The sequence below is a fragment of the Furipterus horrens genome, unplaced genomic scaffold (genome assembly GCF_987537825.1).
Source record: "Furipterus horrens unplaced genomic scaffold, mFurHor1.1.pri manual_scaffold_17, whole genome shotgun sequence".
In the NCBI taxonomy this organism is placed as follows: Eukaryota; Metazoa; Chordata; class Mammalia; order Chiroptera; family Furipteridae; genus Furipterus; species Furipterus horrens.
Window position 1 is genome coordinate 104860045 of NW_028327187.1, and position 18646 is coordinate 104878690.

Consider the following 18646-nt stretch of genomic DNA (forward strand, 5'->3'; position numbering starts at 1 on the left):
TGTCCAAGGATCCAGTAATTCACTGTTGGGCCTGTGGTCAACTATAAGACCTGCTTTTTCTTTCCTCTCTCTTCAAAAGAGTAATATTCTAATCTCAAATAAAATCAGGCTTTAAAAAATATTTTTGGAGGTGGGTAAATACAAACATAACAGCACAAGATTGATAGATGAGATTTTGTAATGTCGTTTTGTAATTTCTGAATTTGCCGTTCTGAAGCTGGTGAGTACTAAGACAAAGGGCCTACCTGGGAGAAGTAAGGTCTTTCTGAGGTCCTGCTCATGTCTCTTTTGCATCTCCTGATTAAAATCTTTTGTCATTGTAAAATTCTGTTCTACTGGAAGGCGTTCTTGAGATGGTTATGACTATGAACTATGGGTAATTCACTTTTCAGTTATCTCTGCACTTCTAACATGCCTTGTCAACATTTGCTAGTTAACATTTATTGAGCTTGGCATCATACTGTTACTTACGTACACCGTGTAAGTCAAGGCTCTGTCAAGACACAGACAACTCGCTGTAAAGAGGAAATTTGAAGAAAGGCTAATAAAGGGACTATTTACAAAGGCGTGGGCAGGGTTTAAGGGAACCTCAGGGGATAGGATGTACCCTTGGCCTAGAAACATTGAGGATTTACCACTCTTAGGTGTGAAAAGGCAAGGGGAAACTGTGATTACCCGAACTTCACAGAGTGCTCTAGGAGGACGGCCTCCTCACAGAAGCTGTGGATTTCAGTAAAAGGACAGAACCAACATACCTCCTGGCAGCAGGTAGGAAGCCAAGGAGTCAATACCCTGAGCTCACTCTTGTCTGCCCTCCAACGTTTTGCATGCTTCTCACGGACCCAGTCAAGCTGGAAGCAGGAAGGCAAATGGAGCGCATTGGTGAATTCCATGCAGGAAGCCATACAGAGAAGAGTAGAGAAGGGTAGGAAGAGAGTGGATTCTAGAGAGGCAAAAGGAAGATATTAATCACACATACATCATTTAATTTACTTGTCACAGCAGCTTTATTAGATAGCTCATGTTATTATCCCCCTTTTATAGATGAGGATATTGAAGATTACAGGGGCTGAGAACCAGCAATTTTCTAAAAATCCAGTTTAAAATATCAAATGGGTATTAAATAGTGAAGCTAGGATTTGAACTCGGTCCTGTCTGACTGGGTTGCCTCACTGTAGTTAAGAATAGCTTAGCTTAAAAAAGCAATTCTGTGGTTGGCCATCACTATCAGCAGTACTCTGCTAAGTTCTGATTGGATGATTAGCTTGCTGTCTGATTGGTCCAGTTGTCAGTCAGTGATGCATATTGCATAAGTACAGATTCTACTGACCATTTTTTGTGCTTAAGTAACATTTGCATTGTACATTTTATATAGTGCCTAATAGCTTTTGTTCTAATATTTGACGATGTCCAGTTAAACACATTCTGCCAATGAAATGCCCAATATTTAATATCTTCACCTTTAAAAAGCCTAATGGGAATATGGCTTTGGTATGTTACCATGGTACAGTTAACATAACCAGAACTTGCATGACAAATAGGCAACATATTCACATGCAGTGATTGGGTATCCATCCCAGCTGTGGCGAATGGTGAGGAACAGATTGGGGCCTGGGTCCCCTGCAGGATGATGTAGAGCCTGTAGGCCAGGATGGACCAGTCCCTGCCCCTCTCTGAAGCCCATGGTTGTCTTAACCCCATTCTCCTGAGGTTGGTCTGCCTCTTGTAGGTGGAGGAGATAGAGCCTGAGTAGTATAGAATTCCTTGTAAATCAAATTATTTGTTCTGGCTCAGAGGACTAGTTCTAGGGTGTTCAGACTAAAAAAAAATACTTCCTCAGCTCACAGGGCTGGTTGGTGGTAGCTGGGCATTAACCAAGGCCTTCCTGAATGCAGAGTTTGACTTTCAGCCCAGGGAGTATTCTGCCTCATTTTGGAAGGCAATGTTCTGGAGAACAAGGCTGTGGCTCATTTATTTTTGCATTCTCCCCATTCCAACTATGGTGCCTTGTACATAACAAGAAATACCCCTTGTCCATGTCAGCTGCTGTTAAACACATTCAGGTGCTCATAAGCACACACGACTATGTGCACACATGCACATACAAGCACACTTATGAACTCTTTCTGCCTTCCATCTCTTTGCTTCTCCCTTTTTCCTACTTCTAGATCACAATAATTAAGAACAAAATGCACAAAAAAGGGACAAAATGCACAGCACATATAAACCTTTTCTTCATCTTTGAGTAACTATTGTTGCATTACGACTTTCTCTATCTCTGCTTTAATTACCATATCTCACACCCTCTGGAGTACACCTTTCTTGGAAAATGACAACACCCTATCTTTAAATAAGCTTTGTGACTAGCACATAAAGTATCCCCAAATAATAATTTATTTTAGATCATGTGAAAAAGATTCACTGTTCACATATATTAAAGGTTAATGATTGTGCACTGAAACCTGTATAAATTTGTCAACCGATATCACCCTACTAATTCAATAAAAAGGAAAAAAGTGTTAATGAATCATTAATATAAGAACTCCATTGGCTAATTCATTTATCTGTTTGGGCTGTGTCCTAGAAGTTCATTCAGAATCAATTTGCTTGTTTTTATGGGGAATTACATGATCTATTATGTCATATTATAAGGTATTATGTATAATAATGAATACTAATAACAGTAGTAATAATTGCTACAATTTATTGAGTACCAGGTAGTTGACATCATTATCTCTCTTTTTCATATCAACACTGGAAGATTGGTGTCCATTTTACAGGTGAAACTGAGATTCAACTAAATTAAGGAGCATCCTTTTAAGAGTACACAAAGTCAAATACATTTCTTGCCCCAATAACAGTGCCTGCTAAAGGGGCAATGACAGGCCACCCATGACCTCCCTTAACATTCCTCCTCCACTCACCAGCCACAGCTGGTGGGCACCTGATTCCATGCAGGCCATGTGGTTGTGGCCTGGTTTGAACAGATGAGCTTGGCTAATTTGATTCTCCCTTAAGAATTTGAATTGGGAAACATGGAAAGAAGCAGTAAATTGGTAAGAGCAGGAGCTGGGCTGAAAGGCTCAATCTGAAACTGATGAATGAGTCTTAGGAAGGGAGGCCAAGGAAGTCATGGTGGGTCCCATTCAAATCGAAGTTAATGGGGGAGTAGAAGGCAAGCAGAGACTTTGACAAGGTGGAAGGATATAGGATAAATGGGTGGGACAGAAAGAATCACAGGCCGAGAGCAGCCAGGTCAGTGCAGAGCTCTCTGGGGCCTGGCGCTGTAGCCCCTCACACACAGTTTCTGTGCCAGGGTAGCTCTAAAAGAACCCGTCATCTCTTGCGCTAACTTTAGTGTGTGTCAGGTCCTTTCAGTCAGGAGAGCCAAATGAGAATACACAGCCTGTAAGTGCTAGAAAGGGGATTGGAATCCCAGTTTTGTAGCCATGGAGCCTCTGTTCTTGTCTCTTGTATTAGAAATGCTGCCTTGGACCACCATAGCCCTCAAGGTCACCTTAATGTATCTGAAAAAGAACCAATAATGGACTCAAGTTTCCTAAACCCATGTCCCAAGTCTTGGTCTGCTTTCAGAGGCCTGAATGGGATGGTGGATGGTGGGGGTTAAGAATCTCAGGCAATTGGGAGGTCTTCAAACAACTCGGGGGCAGGACTCTGGCTTCCAGGGAGGAAGGCGCTACAATGGGGGTGGGTAGGTAGGAGAACAGGATGGGTTCTTGGCAGTAAAGAGGAGATAGACTCCTGCAGGATGGGGACTGGTCTTATCGCTATTTGCATCCCCAGTTCTAAGATTTGGCCTGATATATATTTGAATGAGCATGTGAATTTTAAGTGAATGAATGAGTGAATAAATAAATGAATGGCTGAAGTGGGTCATAGCCCTTCTTCAAATGTATGGATCATTCTTCAGTTGAGTTTTACCAGGTTGAGGAACACCTGTGTCTATGTCTAAGACTCAATCTATGCAACAATGAGTAATGTTTACAGTGACTTCGGCTTAAAAAAATACCAAAGCAGATGTAGTGATCATCATGGTAATGACATAGTTCAAAGACTACACATGGACAACTCTGGATTGCATTTGCCCTGTTTACAAAAACACTGCTCGCTTTGTCTTCCTCTGTCTGGAGACAGTGAGGTTTTCATTTTAAGAAGCTGACTAAAAAATGCAGAGCCACTTCCTGGGCATGCTTCCAAGTGACTACATCTCTCTCACAGCGCTCCCCGGAGCCTCAGCCCCAGCTGCCTGGGGCGGGGCCTCCAGCCGTTGGTGGCTGTTGGAGCTACCACAGGAGCAGTTATCTGCAGCCCGCCAGAAATACTGTGCTTTCAGGCCCTCCCAGGGAACAGATAATGTCTTTGGCCTTCGCACTGAAGAGACATCAGGGCTTGTGATTGGCCAGGCTGATGTGTGTTAAATACAGATGTCTGCCACATTGCTGAGTATGGCATTCCTTCCAGCTGAGTACCCCAGGGTGTGGGTAAGTCTTACTGCTTGAAGCCTGCCCTTGCTGGGTGTGAAATATTCAAAACTGAGCACTGTGACTTTCCAAGAGCATGACTTAGCATACTTCTTAATACTGCTCAGCCTCAGTTTCCTTTTCTATGAAATAGAGATATTATGCTACACGATAGAAGGATCTTGCCATTACAGGGTGTTGTGAGGCCTAAAAAAATTAACATATCCAGAGTACCTCATCTGGTACCTGGCATATAGTAGACACAAGAGAACTCTTTATTATTTCTGAAGCAGCAGTTTAAGAAAAAGGTTTTAGTGCCAATGTCCCTGTTTTTATTTCTAACAGTACAAAATTCGCCTAAAAGACTCAGCTGATATATTATACTTCTTGATCAGACCTGTGGTGTAGCCATCAGAAATAAAACTTCAGGGGAAGTTAGAGCCTAAGGCAAGTCTGTCAGACTATATTCCCTTTCTCTTTTTCCCTTCTAGACGCTGACTGCTCCTGCTCCATTTGCAGATGAAGTCAGCTGCCAGTGCCGAGCACCCCATGAAAAACTGACCATTGCTCAAGCCCGCCTAGGAACGCCAGGTGAGGCTGGACTTCTCCTCCAAATGGGCCCTGTCTTGACATCCAAAGTAGCAGAAAGGCCCATGATTATTTGAGTAGCACTCACTTTCCATCAGAGTTAAATTTAGAGATTATAGCACAGTGCAAGGATAACACCAACGGTGATAAACTTGACAAACCAAAGTAGTGAGATATCGGTGTCGGAGCCCCAGCTCTGCCATTTACTAGTTCTACAGCCATGGGCAAGTCACAAGACCGATCGACATCTGTTTCGTCCCGTGTGAACAGGGACAACGATACCTGCTTCACATTCACAAGGTTTTTGTGACAACTAGGCTCGGTTAAAAATTCCCAAGCATTTTGTAAATTGTGAAGGCTTATACAAACCTAAGTTGCATAATTATTACCATTCTTAAAAGTGTGTGTTTTAAAAAAGTTTTTTTGAGTGTGCCTTAAATTAAAGAGCCTTGGCTCAGCTCTAGGAGTTGGTTCATTCATTCACTCCTTTAGCGTACACCAGAGCTGAATAGGGAAGAGATTTAAAAAGAACTATAAGGTACTGTCTCTATTTCCCAAGAGCTTCATTATAAAGAGACAAGACAACTAGATACGAAGTAAAACCCACCAGTAGCGTGCATGAATGTGTTAAGGGCAGCGATTTTCAACCGGTGTGCTGCAAGAATGTTTAAAACATGCAATACCTGACTATTTAATCACGGCACTGACCTCTTTTCCCTTAGATCGTCAAATTTAAAATGACAACAGGCAACACAACGATAGCCGGCAAAACATTTATTTTTGTGTCAGGTCGGCAAAAATATATATAATCGTATATTTTGGTGTGCTGCAGAATTTTAGTAATTAGTTTATGTGCACCACGAGATGAAAAAGGTTGAAAATTGCTGGCTTAGGGGTTAAATCCTGCAACACAGATGAAAACTGACGGTTTTAAGGAAGGCAGATTCACTTGGCCTGGAGCAATCAGGCAAGACCTGGGAGCCCACCTCAGCTGATCTTTTTGGGAGAAGTAAGATTTGGACAATGTAGGCAGAAAATGGAAGGGTATTCTGGGCAACTGGAACAAGAATAGTGAAGGAATGGAGGGTAGAGAGCTGCGTAGCAGTAAATGAATGGCATTCCATTGGGTTGGGATGGAGTAGAAAATCAGACTAGCTAGCCATGTAACATGGCTCAGGAAACAAATATCCCAAGTTTAATAGAATCCATGGGACAAAGGACAGTTTTCTTAATAACAATGGCTATTTTTTAACTGTTTACTATGAAGTTCTTTATGTGTATCATGTCATTTCACTGTCACAACTCTTATGTGGTTAGTACTTTTAGCATGTCACAGATAAGGAAATGAAGGCTTTAGAGAAGCTGTGAATATGTACAGGGTTATTCAGCTAGTTACTGGCAGTGGTTCTTACACTTGAGCGTGCATCAGAATCACTTGGAGGGCTTGTGAAAACACACAGGATGGCTGTGCTTCACCCCCAGTGTTTCTGATTCAGTCCAACTCGGGTGGGGCCTAAGAACTTGCCTCTGTAGCAAGTTCCCAGGTGATGCTGCTGCTGAGGGACCACACTTTGAGTACCGCTGATGAGTAGTGAAGCTGACATTTGATCTCAAACCTCTTTGTGTCTGAGCTTGATCTCTCAACCACAACACTGTCTCCTCTCTAAGAGTAAAGCAGGTCCTCTAATAAAGTCATTTTGCTCAATGTCGTTTCGTTATAATATTAGTAGGATGCCATAGGAACCTAACTCTTGTTTATATCAATTAGCCCATGGTAAAACTGGTTTCATTGTGCACTGTTTCATTTAAAGTTGCAGAACCTTCTCAACTACCCAAGATTGGGATCTGCCCAGACAGAACACTAGCTGACTGCCATCTGGGTTTAGGAGCAATGGGAGCAGGTTGGGGATAGGGGAGGAGGTATTTGTGGAACTGTTAAATCAGCACCCCAACAGAAATACTTCTAAGTTTTCTAAAAATGGCATGGTTGTAGTCATCTTGAAAGTGGCTTTCCTTCCAAGTCCAGTCAGGCATCCTTTGGCCCTTTTCTTCGTGACTCTGCCCAGAGTCCCACTCTGCTCTGAAGGCCTCAGTGCTAACCGTGGACCTTCACTCTCTTGAGAAGCCATTCCGAGCAGGGTGACACGTCCCGCCAGCCTCCCTGGCCTTCTCCCCTGGATAATCCAGCTAGAGTCCCCGAGGTACACATGGGCTGTCCTCGACAGCCAGCTCGCATTGTACGTTCCCTCTTTGGAAAACAATGTGTGGGTGTTCAGTTCCATGTCTGGTGACTGTGGACAGACAGTGACTCTCCTGTGACCTGTGGTAGCTGTGAGGCAGCTCTGCAATGTGGCAAGCTGTTTGCTTTGAACTGTGAAGAAAATTGTGTTTTGAGTTTAGCTGAGATTTAAAAAAAATTCATCACGTGACTGTTCATGTAAACCTGGTTATTAAAATAACTATAAAATCACAAATGTCGTTCAGTCTTTCTCTGTGTGTGACATGCCATTTTACCTAATTATCAATATTGGACAATAAAACTGAAATGGTTAGAAAGGGGGGCAGATCTGATGAAAACAGACATCTGGAGAAAATGTTGGGGTGTTCCTATCTTTTTAGTTGAGGTTGAGATTTTGGTCAGCTACAGAGTTTGAAAACGAGTATTGAAACTTTGGGGAAAGACTGAAGTATTTTTTTCTCCTATAGATCATCCAGTTAAATATTAGTGTAAAAAGCATTGCCTTTTGGGGTAAATCTGAGTCCAGAACAGAGCTAGAAAGGTTTGGTTTAATTGTTTTTTGTTTTTTCCTCCCTTTAGAGCATTGCTTCTTCATAAAAACCTGGACTTTTAGAAAAAAAATTGAGAATGTTTCAAAGAATTGTATATTCTTTAGCAAACTGGCCCCAAGGAGTCTCATGAGTGTTGGGAAGGATTATTTGCTATGTCTGCTTCTCAGAGAGATTTTACATGCGTATCATCAAAGCGCTAAGAAAAATAAAAAATAAAAAAATAAAGTTGAAGAACCTATTGACACTGTTAAGTGAGGGCTTACTATAGCTTGGAGAAAGTGAAGTGAGGAAGAGAGGGACCAAATTAGTAAGCTTTTTTTTACTTCTTTTGAGAAAGGCAACAGGTGGCTTGGGGCAATAGTTCAAGCAGCTAAACCAGTTCCCCAGTCTTCAGTGTGCAAGGAATCTCCTGGTAAGTTTGTTAAGAAAATTTCCTGCTCTCTCTTCACCACCCCTAAATCTGGGATGAGGCCTGGGCATCCGCATTTTTAACAAACAGCCCATGTAAATCCAAACGATGAAATAAAAGTCCAGGTAGTTGTGAAGAGAACAGATCTGACCTAAAGTTAAAGGATGAGCTTTGGGCCAACAGAGAAAAGGACCCTGCTTTTCCAGGGCAAGGGAAGGGAAGTCTAACTTACTCTAAATCTGCCAGGTGCTCCTTCCTGTACTCTTGTCTCATTTAGTCTTTGCAAAAACTGTGTGATGAGTATTAGTGCGTCCTTTCTACAGATGAGGCTAATGAGATTTGGAGAATGGAAAAGTTATTTGTCACATTTCCTAGCTGAATGGGTAGAGCTTCACATTTCCTAGCTGAATGGGTAGAGCTAGGACTTGATCCCAAGTATCTTTTACCTCAAAACCCTGCTTTGTCCTCCACATCAGGCTGCCCTGTGAGACATGGGCCACATCAGACCACGGAGCTCAGAGAAAACATGCTCAGGCATTGAACTGGAGGTTGGAAGGTGTATTAACAAGGCAGACAAGACAGTCGTGGTGATCTTCTGCAATGGCTGAGCTGTCTGTCATGCTCACTGCTGTCTCACCAGTACCTGGAGGTGCACTTGTCAAGTACTGTGTGCTCAGTAAATATTTCATGAGTGAATGAATGGAGGGAAGTTTGGGACAAGAGAAGGAGCTTGTTTTCTAGAAACAGAATTAGAGAGAGCTGGTTTGATGCTTTGAGCCAGCATCAAGCTAACTGGGTGAGATCCAGTGCCTGCACATTGCCTAACTGCCAAGCAGTTTAAACCCAGAGAATAAAGCTAACATAGAAGATGGTGGTACATTTTGAAAAAGCTGTGTGGTGATCTCTGTTGAACATGGGTCACTACAGGAGGAGTGAGATGGAGGAAAGCCGAACTCCTAGTCTTAAAACAGAAATTCTCCCCTCTTATCTCAGGCAATGACCATGGGAAGTTATCCAAGAGAATCTGTGGTGTTGATGGGCATCCGGCTGGGAAACTTCGAAATTCCTTTATTTAGAACTTGTAACATCAGTGGTAAAATGTGACAAAACATTAGTTGTTCGATTACCTGGAATGCTCTGATAACCATTGTTTTATTAGAGCAGTGGTCCTCAAATTTCAGCGTACTTAGAATCCCCTGGAGGGCTTGTTAAAACAGACCCTGGGATCCATCCTCAGAGTTTCTGATGAGGTAGGTCTGGGGTGGGGCTCAAGAATTTGCATCTCTAACAAGCTCCCAGATGATGCTGATGCTGCCTGTCCTGGGACCACACTGCAAGAACCTCTGCTTAACTCTGCACTGGTCGCGCTTTCGAATTGAGCGTGAGCGGTTGCATAAATGATGTATGTCATCCAACTTTCTATGTCGCAGAATTCTGGGTAAACTGCACAGTTTAGGTTCTTGGCCAGAACTGAGGTGATGCAACACCTTTCGGAGATTATTAATCTGAGCACATGCGGCGTTGCCATGTCGACACTGGGCTAAAACTGAGTATTATTTTGCATGGATGACTACTGTCATCCATGCAACTACTCAGAGGGTTAAGAGTAACTGTTGATAGTGGTTGGAGGGAGTGACAGGGAGATTATCCTAAATAATTGTTGAAGCATTGTACTGTTACTAGAAAAGCTCAGAGTGTTTTTTAAAAATCTTTCTATTGTGCTGCTTTTTAAAGAAAACAAGAAAAACGTTACTTTTTGAAGTGTTTGGTAATTTTCAAGAATAGTAAGCAATTACCTTTTTGTAGCACTGTCATCAAAAAAGACAAAAGAGACCCACACTAGGAGTTTGTAAAGTGCTTCAAGAGTATAGTTATAACTGAAATCTTTCACTATCTTTTTCACTAGCCCTATTTTATGACTTAATACAATTGCCTACAAATATGTTTCACAATCTTAGGTCTGCCCAAACAGGGGCTAGCATATAAATTCTAAAAGAGGTAATAACAAACTCTGGTCATAGCTCTTAACTTCTGGGGCTCATCAGTGAGGTCACAAGAATGATGAAACATCATGAAAAATAGTAGGGCAGACAGAGTCAGCACCTTTGGCCTTAGCTTAACTAGTCCAGCTGTGGATCTATGAATCTACAGGGTTTAGTATGTGTCCTGAGACAGAATCAGTCCTCTGTCTTGTGGTAAAGGAAAAGTCCAGGTGATCATTTCATAGGTTCCTTTTCATCAAAGGGAAACTCAGTTCCAATTTCCTATTTTTCTTCTCAGAAAGAGGATTTATATTATTCTGTTTCCAAAGTGTGTAGAGTTTCCAAATTCCTTTTTCAAAAGTTACCTTAATGAATTTTGTTTCATTTGTGTGCCATCTGTATTATTATTTTATTTTTCTTTAGTGTTCTTTTTTTTTTAACTTTAATGTATTTAAAAAGCAAACATCAGTCATTATCATTTATTGAAAATAACATTGCTGGCTTTAGAGGGAAAGAATAAAGTTTATATAAAACTATGTAAACTTCATAAAATATGTAACTATTAGATTTTAAAAGGTTAATTTCTGTGCCACTTTTTTGCACATCAATTATACACAGAAACAATACTAGTTACCATAATTACTGGGTGTTGGGAAGTCATAGTTTGGTTGTATGACATTGAGTAAGCTGCTTAACTTTGCTTAACTTTTGCCTCTCTGAAATGAGAATAGTAGGCCCACTCTTCCCTACCTACCTCACAGAGTTGATATGAAGATCAAGTAAAATATATTGGCTTTGTAAATCATATATACTTTTAAGGCATTATTTAAATGTAGGTTGCTAATACCATAATAAAAAATGAATAACCACACTTTTTTGTTGCTGCCTGAATCTGAAGTAATACCAAGAAACACCATAAGCTGTAGGTGTAGGCTTAACTTTTTAACCAACTGCCAAACTGATTTCCAAAAACAGTTGTACCATTTTACATTTCCACCAGCAATGTATAAGAATTCCATTACTCTGTATCCTCACCAATACTTGGTAGGTCTGGTCAATATATATTTTTTTAATTTTAGCTATTCTAGGGGTATGAAGTGGTATAACATTCTGCCTTTAATTTGTATCTCCCTGATGACTAATGATAGTAAGCATCTTTTCATGAGCTTTGCTATCCATATATTTATTTTCTTCAGTGGAGTGTCTGTTCATTTTTTGCCCTTTTTAAAATGAGTTATTGATATTAAGTTTTAGGAGTTCTTTATATATTCTAGATACAAATCATATATCTCACATATTTTGCAAATATTTTCTCCCTATGACTTGCCTTTTCATTTTTGAAGAGCATAAGTTTTAAATGAGGTCCAATTTATTTACTTATTTTTAGTTATATAGTGTACCATTTTTGGGTCGTATTTAATAAATTTTTGCCAAATTCACTGAGATTTTTTTCCTGTTTCCTCCTAGAGATTTTATAGTGAATAGCTCTTACGTTTAGGTCTGTAACCCATTTTGAATTATTTTTTGTATATGGTGTGAGATGTGAGGTAAGCATAGCCCCTTTCATCATTTCATTTACCTCAAAGTGGTGAATAACTTAGAAAAATTTGGAATGTAAGATCCAGCAAGTTAAAATAGATTTTCCCAATAGTACTGTACCGTGGTCATTATTTGTACCCATGATCCTCAAGCAAATATTCAGCATCATTTTGGTGTTATGCTTAGTTTCATTATATTTAAGTTATTTAAAATATGGCTATCAGTATGTGGTATGTACACATGCATTTTACCAGAACATCACATTTATCTAATATATTTATTGTAACCATCCAGGATAAAGAGGAATTTACTTGAGATGCTTTAGAAATTTTGTAATCTGTGGGCAGACAGTATATAATGCCATTGCATTCATTTTCTATGATTTATAACATTGCCACTGACCTAGTATCGTAAAACAACGCACATTCGAGCCACAGACCTAGTGGTGTAAAATAGCGCACATTTGAGCCACAGACGTAGTGGCGTATAATAATAGTGCCCGTTGGAGCCACAGATCTAGTGGCGTATAATAATGCACGTTTGAGCCACAGACGTAGTGGCGTATAATAGTGCCCGTTTGAGCGACAGACGTAGTGGCGTATAATAGTGCACGTTTGATCCACAGACGTAGTGGCGTATAATAGTGCACGTTTGATCCACAGACGTAGTGGCGTATAATAGTGCACGTTTGAGCCACAGACCTAGTGGCGTATAATAGTGCACGTTTGAGCCACAGACGTAATGGCGTATAATAGTGCACGTTTGAGCGACAGACGTAGTGGCGTATAATAGCGCACGTTTGAGCCACAGATGTAGTGGCGTATAATAGTGCACGTTTGAGCCACAGACGTAGTGGCGTATAATAGCGCACGTTTGAGCCACAGATGTAGTGGCGTATAATAGTGCACGTTTGAGCCACAGACCTAGTGGCGTAACGCACGTTTGGTCCGCCCCCGATCCCATGAGCGGGACCCGACGTGTGAAGTCTGCCCCCTGTCTAGAGAGCTGACTGCTCTTGCGTGAGCTGGCCCCGGTCCCGTGGCTTTGCACACTTGGCACCAAGGCAACGTAAGGTTTCCCGTGCAGACTGTGCGTTGTCGCTGAGGTGGTAGCATCGGCAAAGGCAGCTGTGTTGTACAATGGCGGCTGTGAGTTTTCGGCTCGGCGATTTGGTGTGGGGGAAACTCGGCCCGTACCCTCCTTGGCCAGCAAAGATTATTAATCCGCCCAACGATTTGCCGAAACCGTGTGGAAAGGAATGCTTCTTTGTGAAGTTTTTCAGAGTGGAAGACCATGCCTGGTTGGAAGCGGAAGAGCTAAAGCCATATCATGAGCATAAGGAGGAAATAATGAAGAGTTACAAAGGAAAACTGTTCCGGCAAGCTGTGCGTGAGGTAGAGGAGTTCCTCAGAACAACCACAGAGGAAGACCAGACATTGTTCCACAATTCTGCTGATGACAAGAATCCGGGTAATTCCCTTGAGGAGAAAAACAGACCAGATTCATGTGGTAAAAAGCGCAAGCTTAGTCTGTCTGAGGGAACGCCGAAGAAGAACACGGGCGAAGGAGAGAAGACGGGGTCTTCCGGCTCTTTAGAGACAGGCTCCAAGTCCCCTCAGAAAAGGTCCCGAAAGCTGAGTCCCCCGAAGCACGGTTGGCCTCCAAAGGATAACAAGGACTTCCCCACTCCTGAGTCTAGTGCCATGAAGGAGACCATGGCTAGACCCATGGCCGCATTTAAAGGGCAGCAGACTGTGAGCTGGTCTGTTAAAGACGCAGACCTTCATTTATGTCCCTTCCTGCCCAGCCAAACCAAGAATCCAGCTACGTTGAAAATATGCAAAGAGAACACTGGGTTCATCTACATCCTGGCAGCAGACAGCGGGACCGTGAGGGGCAGCAAAACAAGCAGAGACAAAACGATAGGATTTTTGGACCTGAGCCTCATGGGAAGTGGCATGGTCTCCAACTTGCTAAAAACAGGCCATGTAATAACTGTTTGGAACCCGACTACAGAGGAAGAGGGGGCCCGCCTAGGAAGAACCCCTGCTGAAGTTGTTTCAGCTTGTGACATCACTTTTGCCTGCACATCGGATCCAAAGGCTGCCAAGAATCTGGTGCTGCGCCCTGATGGTGTGCTGCAAGGGATGCGCCCTGGGAAGTGCTACGTGGTCATGTCAACAGAAAATGCTGACACAGCCACTGAGCTGGCCCAGGTGATCGTCTCTAGAGGGGGGCGCTTTCTGGAAGCCCTCATCTCAGGGAACCAGCAGCTGTCTAATGATGGGATGTTGGTGATCTTAGCAGCTGGAGACAGGGGCTTATATGAGGACTGCAGCAGCTGCTTCCAGGCAATGGGTAAGGCCTCCTTCTTTCTAGGCGAGGCTTGCAGTGCAGCCAAGATGATGCAGATTGTGAACATGGTCCAGGGGGGCCTCATGGCCACCATCACTGAGGGGCCATTCTTGAACATCCTCATTCTGGACCAGAAGTGGCAAAATATTCTTCAAGGAAACTTTAAGCCTGGTTTATCCCTGAAATACATTCAAAAGGGTCTTCGCTTAGCCGTTGCACTGGGCAATGCAGTCAACCACCCAACTCCAATGGCAGCTGCAGCCAATGAGGTGTATAAAACAACCAAGGCATGGGACCAGTTTGTCAACGGTATGTATGCCGTGGGCCAGGCCTGCACACACTAAGCCCCTACTCCCCCAATCTTCCCTCTGACCCCTCTTCCTCGCAAGGGGTTGGGGTACTGGTACTTTACTCTGGACCAGTGTGGGTCCCTCCCCCTCATAACCACCAGAACCCAGGTTATGGGATCTCAGAAGACATGGGGGCGCGTTGGCAGGGAAGATGCCTGTGGTTTTTTGGCACAGGCGATTTCACTTGGATTTTGGATTCTTTTGTCTCAACACAAAGCCTGTTATAGTACTAACTAGACGCTAGGGGGTAGGAGTGGGAGCAGATGCTGTAATGAAAGTGGTTACTCAATGTTGTCTTTTTTAAGTGTTTTTCTTTTTTAAGAAACTCTTACTGATTGACTTTAGAGAGAGAGGAAGAGGGAGAGAGAGAAACATTGATTTGTTGTTCCACTCAGTGATGCATTCATTGGTTGATTCTTGTATGTGCCCTGACCGGGGATCAAACCCACAACCTTGTTATATCGGGATGATGCTCTACCTGGCCAGGGCTCAATGTTGTCTTAATATTGTTGACAAGTCTGTAAAGTTTCTTTTTGTGAATATTTCTGTTTAAGCTATTTCACCTTTGTTTTGAAGTCCTTACCTTTTGATTTGAGAGTCCTTAAGAGTAGATGAGATTTCTAAACATTTATTTTATTATTTCCACTCTGAGTTTTCTGATGTATGGGGTTTTTAGAAGTGTACTATTTCTAAACCCCTGGCTGGTTTAGCTCAGTGGATTGAGCGTCGGCCTGCGAGCTGAGTGTCGCTGGTTCGATCTTCCAGTCAGGGTACATCAGAGAAGGAAAACTCTGACTCCAAAAAACCTCCGCTGCCTTGCGGCATACCTCTTCAGGGGAAAGGCTAAGGGAGTAAACCCCGACAGAAAATCCGGAGCCGGAGTCCCTAAGGCGGTTTGACGTTGTAGTCAACACCGGCAACTCCTGCGGCGCACCTGAACCCAAGCTGTATCGACTCCGTCTTTCCCTTGGACCCTTCAGCTGCGAAGAGAGGGGGGGTCTGCTGCATGGGCAACAGCAGACCCTCCATATTACCCTGCCCAGGCTCTGTAGCTTCAGCGTCATCGCAAGATGTCGATTCAACACGGGAGGAGACAGATACCATGTCACTCCCGAGTCGGACTGCACAGCCATCCTCGGCGGTGCAGATAGACTCTTGAGAAGCTACACCATTGTCTCTCGAGACGGACGGCTGCCGACGACTATTTCTAAACATCTGGAAATTCATTATCTTTCTGTTGTTGATTTCTATTTTAATTTCCTTGAATTAGAGCATATACTCCATAATTTCAGTTGTTTGAAATATTAAAAATTGTTTATGGCTACTTTACAGTATTTTGATAACTATTCCGTGTGCATTTGTAAAGACTGTATTCTGTAGCATGTGCTTGCAGTGTTTTATAAATGTAGCCTAGATCAAGTTGTCAAGTTGGTTAATCATGCTTTTTCAATCTTCTGTGTTCTTCTTCTTATTTATCTGCTTATTCTATTAGTTGTTGAGGAGGGTATTACATTTCCAGCTATGTTTCATTACTATTAAAAAGGTTATACATATTAAAATATGAAAATTGCAAGAAAAAGAAATCCTTCCCTTTTAAGAAGAAAATGTGACACTTGTGAAAAAGCTTGTGAGAACGCCCCTCATCTTTTCCCCCTTTTAAATGACACTCTTTTTCTTTTAAATGACAAATCTTCTAGGTAACTAAGGTGGTGAATTTTTATTTTTGCTTTGTTTTTAATGAACATGTCTTTTAGAATAGGATTGTGTGATAATGTTTAAATGGCAAAAGCAAAACATGATTTTGTGCAATTAACAAACGGCTAATGCAAGCAGGATAAAATGTTCCTTGGTAAAAAAAAAACTTTTTAACTGCACATTTGTTACATCATAATTTTTATGGCTCAGGGGTCCATTGGGCCTGGCGTAGCTGAGGCCTCTTCTCAGGGTTTTACAAGGCTGCATTCAAGAGCTCAGTTCTTATCTGGAGGCTGAACTGGTGATAGGTCTACTTTCAAGCTCACTCGGGTTGTTGAAAGAATTTATTTTCTCACAACTGTGGGACCAAGTACCTAGCTTTTTGCTTGTTGTTAGGCAGAGGTCACCCTCAGCTCCTAGAGGAACCTGCAGTTCCTTGCCATATGGCCTTCTCTATAGGCCCTTTCACAACATGGCAGCTTGCTTCTTCAAAGCCACCAAGGGAGAGTGAGTCTGCTAGCAATATGGAGTTTTATATATTTACTGTAACGTAATCATGGGAGTGCCATCTATCATCTTTGCCAGATTCTACTCATTAGATACAAGTCACAGGTCCCACACTTCAAAGGGAGAGGGTCACACAAAGGTGTGAACACCAGGGGGTGAAGATCATTGGGAGCCACCTTAAGGTCTCTAAACCATCGCCCTGGAATAGCCATGCTCCTACTTGTGATAATTGTCAAACCCCAGCTTCACAAGCCAGTGCTTCCCAATATAGATGCTCTGGGGAGCTCAAAGGTTTAAAACAAATAAACATACAAACTAACTTTAAAAAGCCACATTCTATTAAAAATTTTACCATGGAGAATTTCAAACATACACAAAAATAAAACATGATAAGCCCTCATGAATCTATGTCATCCATACCTAACAGCCAGCCACCACACCATGGTCAGTCTTGCCCTATGCACAAGCCCAAGCCCATCTATTCTTCCCTCTTGAATTATTTGAATAATAGGGATTCCTATTATTTCATCTATATATTTGTGTGTCTGTATATAAAATACAGTGGTACCTTGGTACTCATCATTAATTCGTTCCAGAACTCATGATTAGGGCCGAAACTGATGAGTTCCAAGCAAGCACCACATACTGAAACATTTTTTTGTACAGAGTTTGATGACTTCTGAAGCCAGTGATGACTGAGGTATGACTGCAACTGTTTTTAAAGCATTATCACTAAACCATTATCTCCCCTAAAAAATTACCAGTAATTCTTTAATATCATCAAATATTCGGTGTTACAATTTCTAGTTGTCTTGTGTCATCGTTTACTTACAGTTTGTTTGAACCCAAATCCAAATAATGTTTATACATTACAATATGTTTATATGCCTTTTAAATCTCTTTTATTTAATCTGCAGGTCCCCCTTCTATCTCTCTTCCTCTTTTCTTTTTTCTTGAAGTTTATTTGTTGAAGAGGCAGAGTTTCTTCCCTTTTTTCCTTTCTTTTGGTCCTGTAGTTTCCCAATCTGGAAATTGCTGACACATTACAGTTGTAAAAGTGAGCTTATTGCAAAATCAGCTCCACAAATACTCTTAAAAGATTTACTAAATGGCCTTTTTCTCAATAATTATGTCATCTTTCTTTACTTACCTTTCCTCTATGCTTTTTGAACCCATTTATTTATCTTGATCACCTTCTGAATCAATAAGAAAAAGTTATATAAAACTGCCACCTGGTTTTCCCTGGGCTTTATAATTTAAAACAAATTTTCCTCAATTGAATTCAAATTGAATAAGAGCATTGAAACCAAGGATCTCTCATTAGGCAGTTTGTTATTTCAAAGCATTTTCTATTTACTGTGCTTTATTTGGAATACAGGATAATCCTGTGAAGGCAATTCTGTTTGTTCGAAATGGTGTATAATTGGAAATAAGTGCAATCCCCTGCCTGACATAAAGGCTCAAGTTTCTTTATCTGAGAAATTTAATTTGTTAGAAACATTTTACCATCTGAATCTATTAATGTAATATTTCTTTTAATTTATATTCCAAATTAATGAGGTTGTACTACATCAAGAAATAATCACAGTTTTAAATCTAAGTCTTAAAGATCACTCAACTGGTTTGTATTGATTTATTTTCTAAAATTTTACTTTATAGCATCAACATAATATATGCATTTAGTTTTAAAAATCAGCAAGACTCTTAGGTTTATAAAAAATAAACCAGCGATCCCTTTCCCTCCCTGCCCCATCTCGGAGTCTTGCTCCCTGTAGACAGTCAGCACTTGACAATCAGCTTTCCAAAATGTTGTGGATATCTCTCTTCCATTGTCATTGCCATTTTCCTTTCTTATACTTTTTTAATATTTTTCTCTGTAATTCTTGTGGTATTTGGGAGTAAGTGGAGGTGTGTGTATATATGTTCGGTTCATCATATTTAGCTTGTAGT

At 41.5% G+C, this 18646-nt stretch overlaps 1 protein-coding gene and 1 pseudogene across 3 annotated transcripts in view; both read left to right on the forward strand.

Annotated features, from left to right (window-relative positions):
- Positions 1 to 18646, forward strand: part of PCYT1B (phosphate cytidylyltransferase 1B, choline) — a 102560-nt gene that overhangs the window by 40025 nt on the left and 43889 nt on the right. For all 3 annotated transcript variants that reach the window (XM_090264961.1, XM_090264959.1, XM_090264960.1), the window contains exon 2: positions 4973 to 5072. In XM_090264961.1, coding sequence (XP_090121087.1) covers positions 4973 to 5072 — 100 coding nt within the window. The remainder of the gene's footprint in view (positions 1 to 4972; positions 5073 to 18646) is intronic.
- On the forward strand, positions 12929 to 14488 carry LOC149991745 (cytokine-like nuclear factor N-PAC pseudogene; annotated as a pseudogene).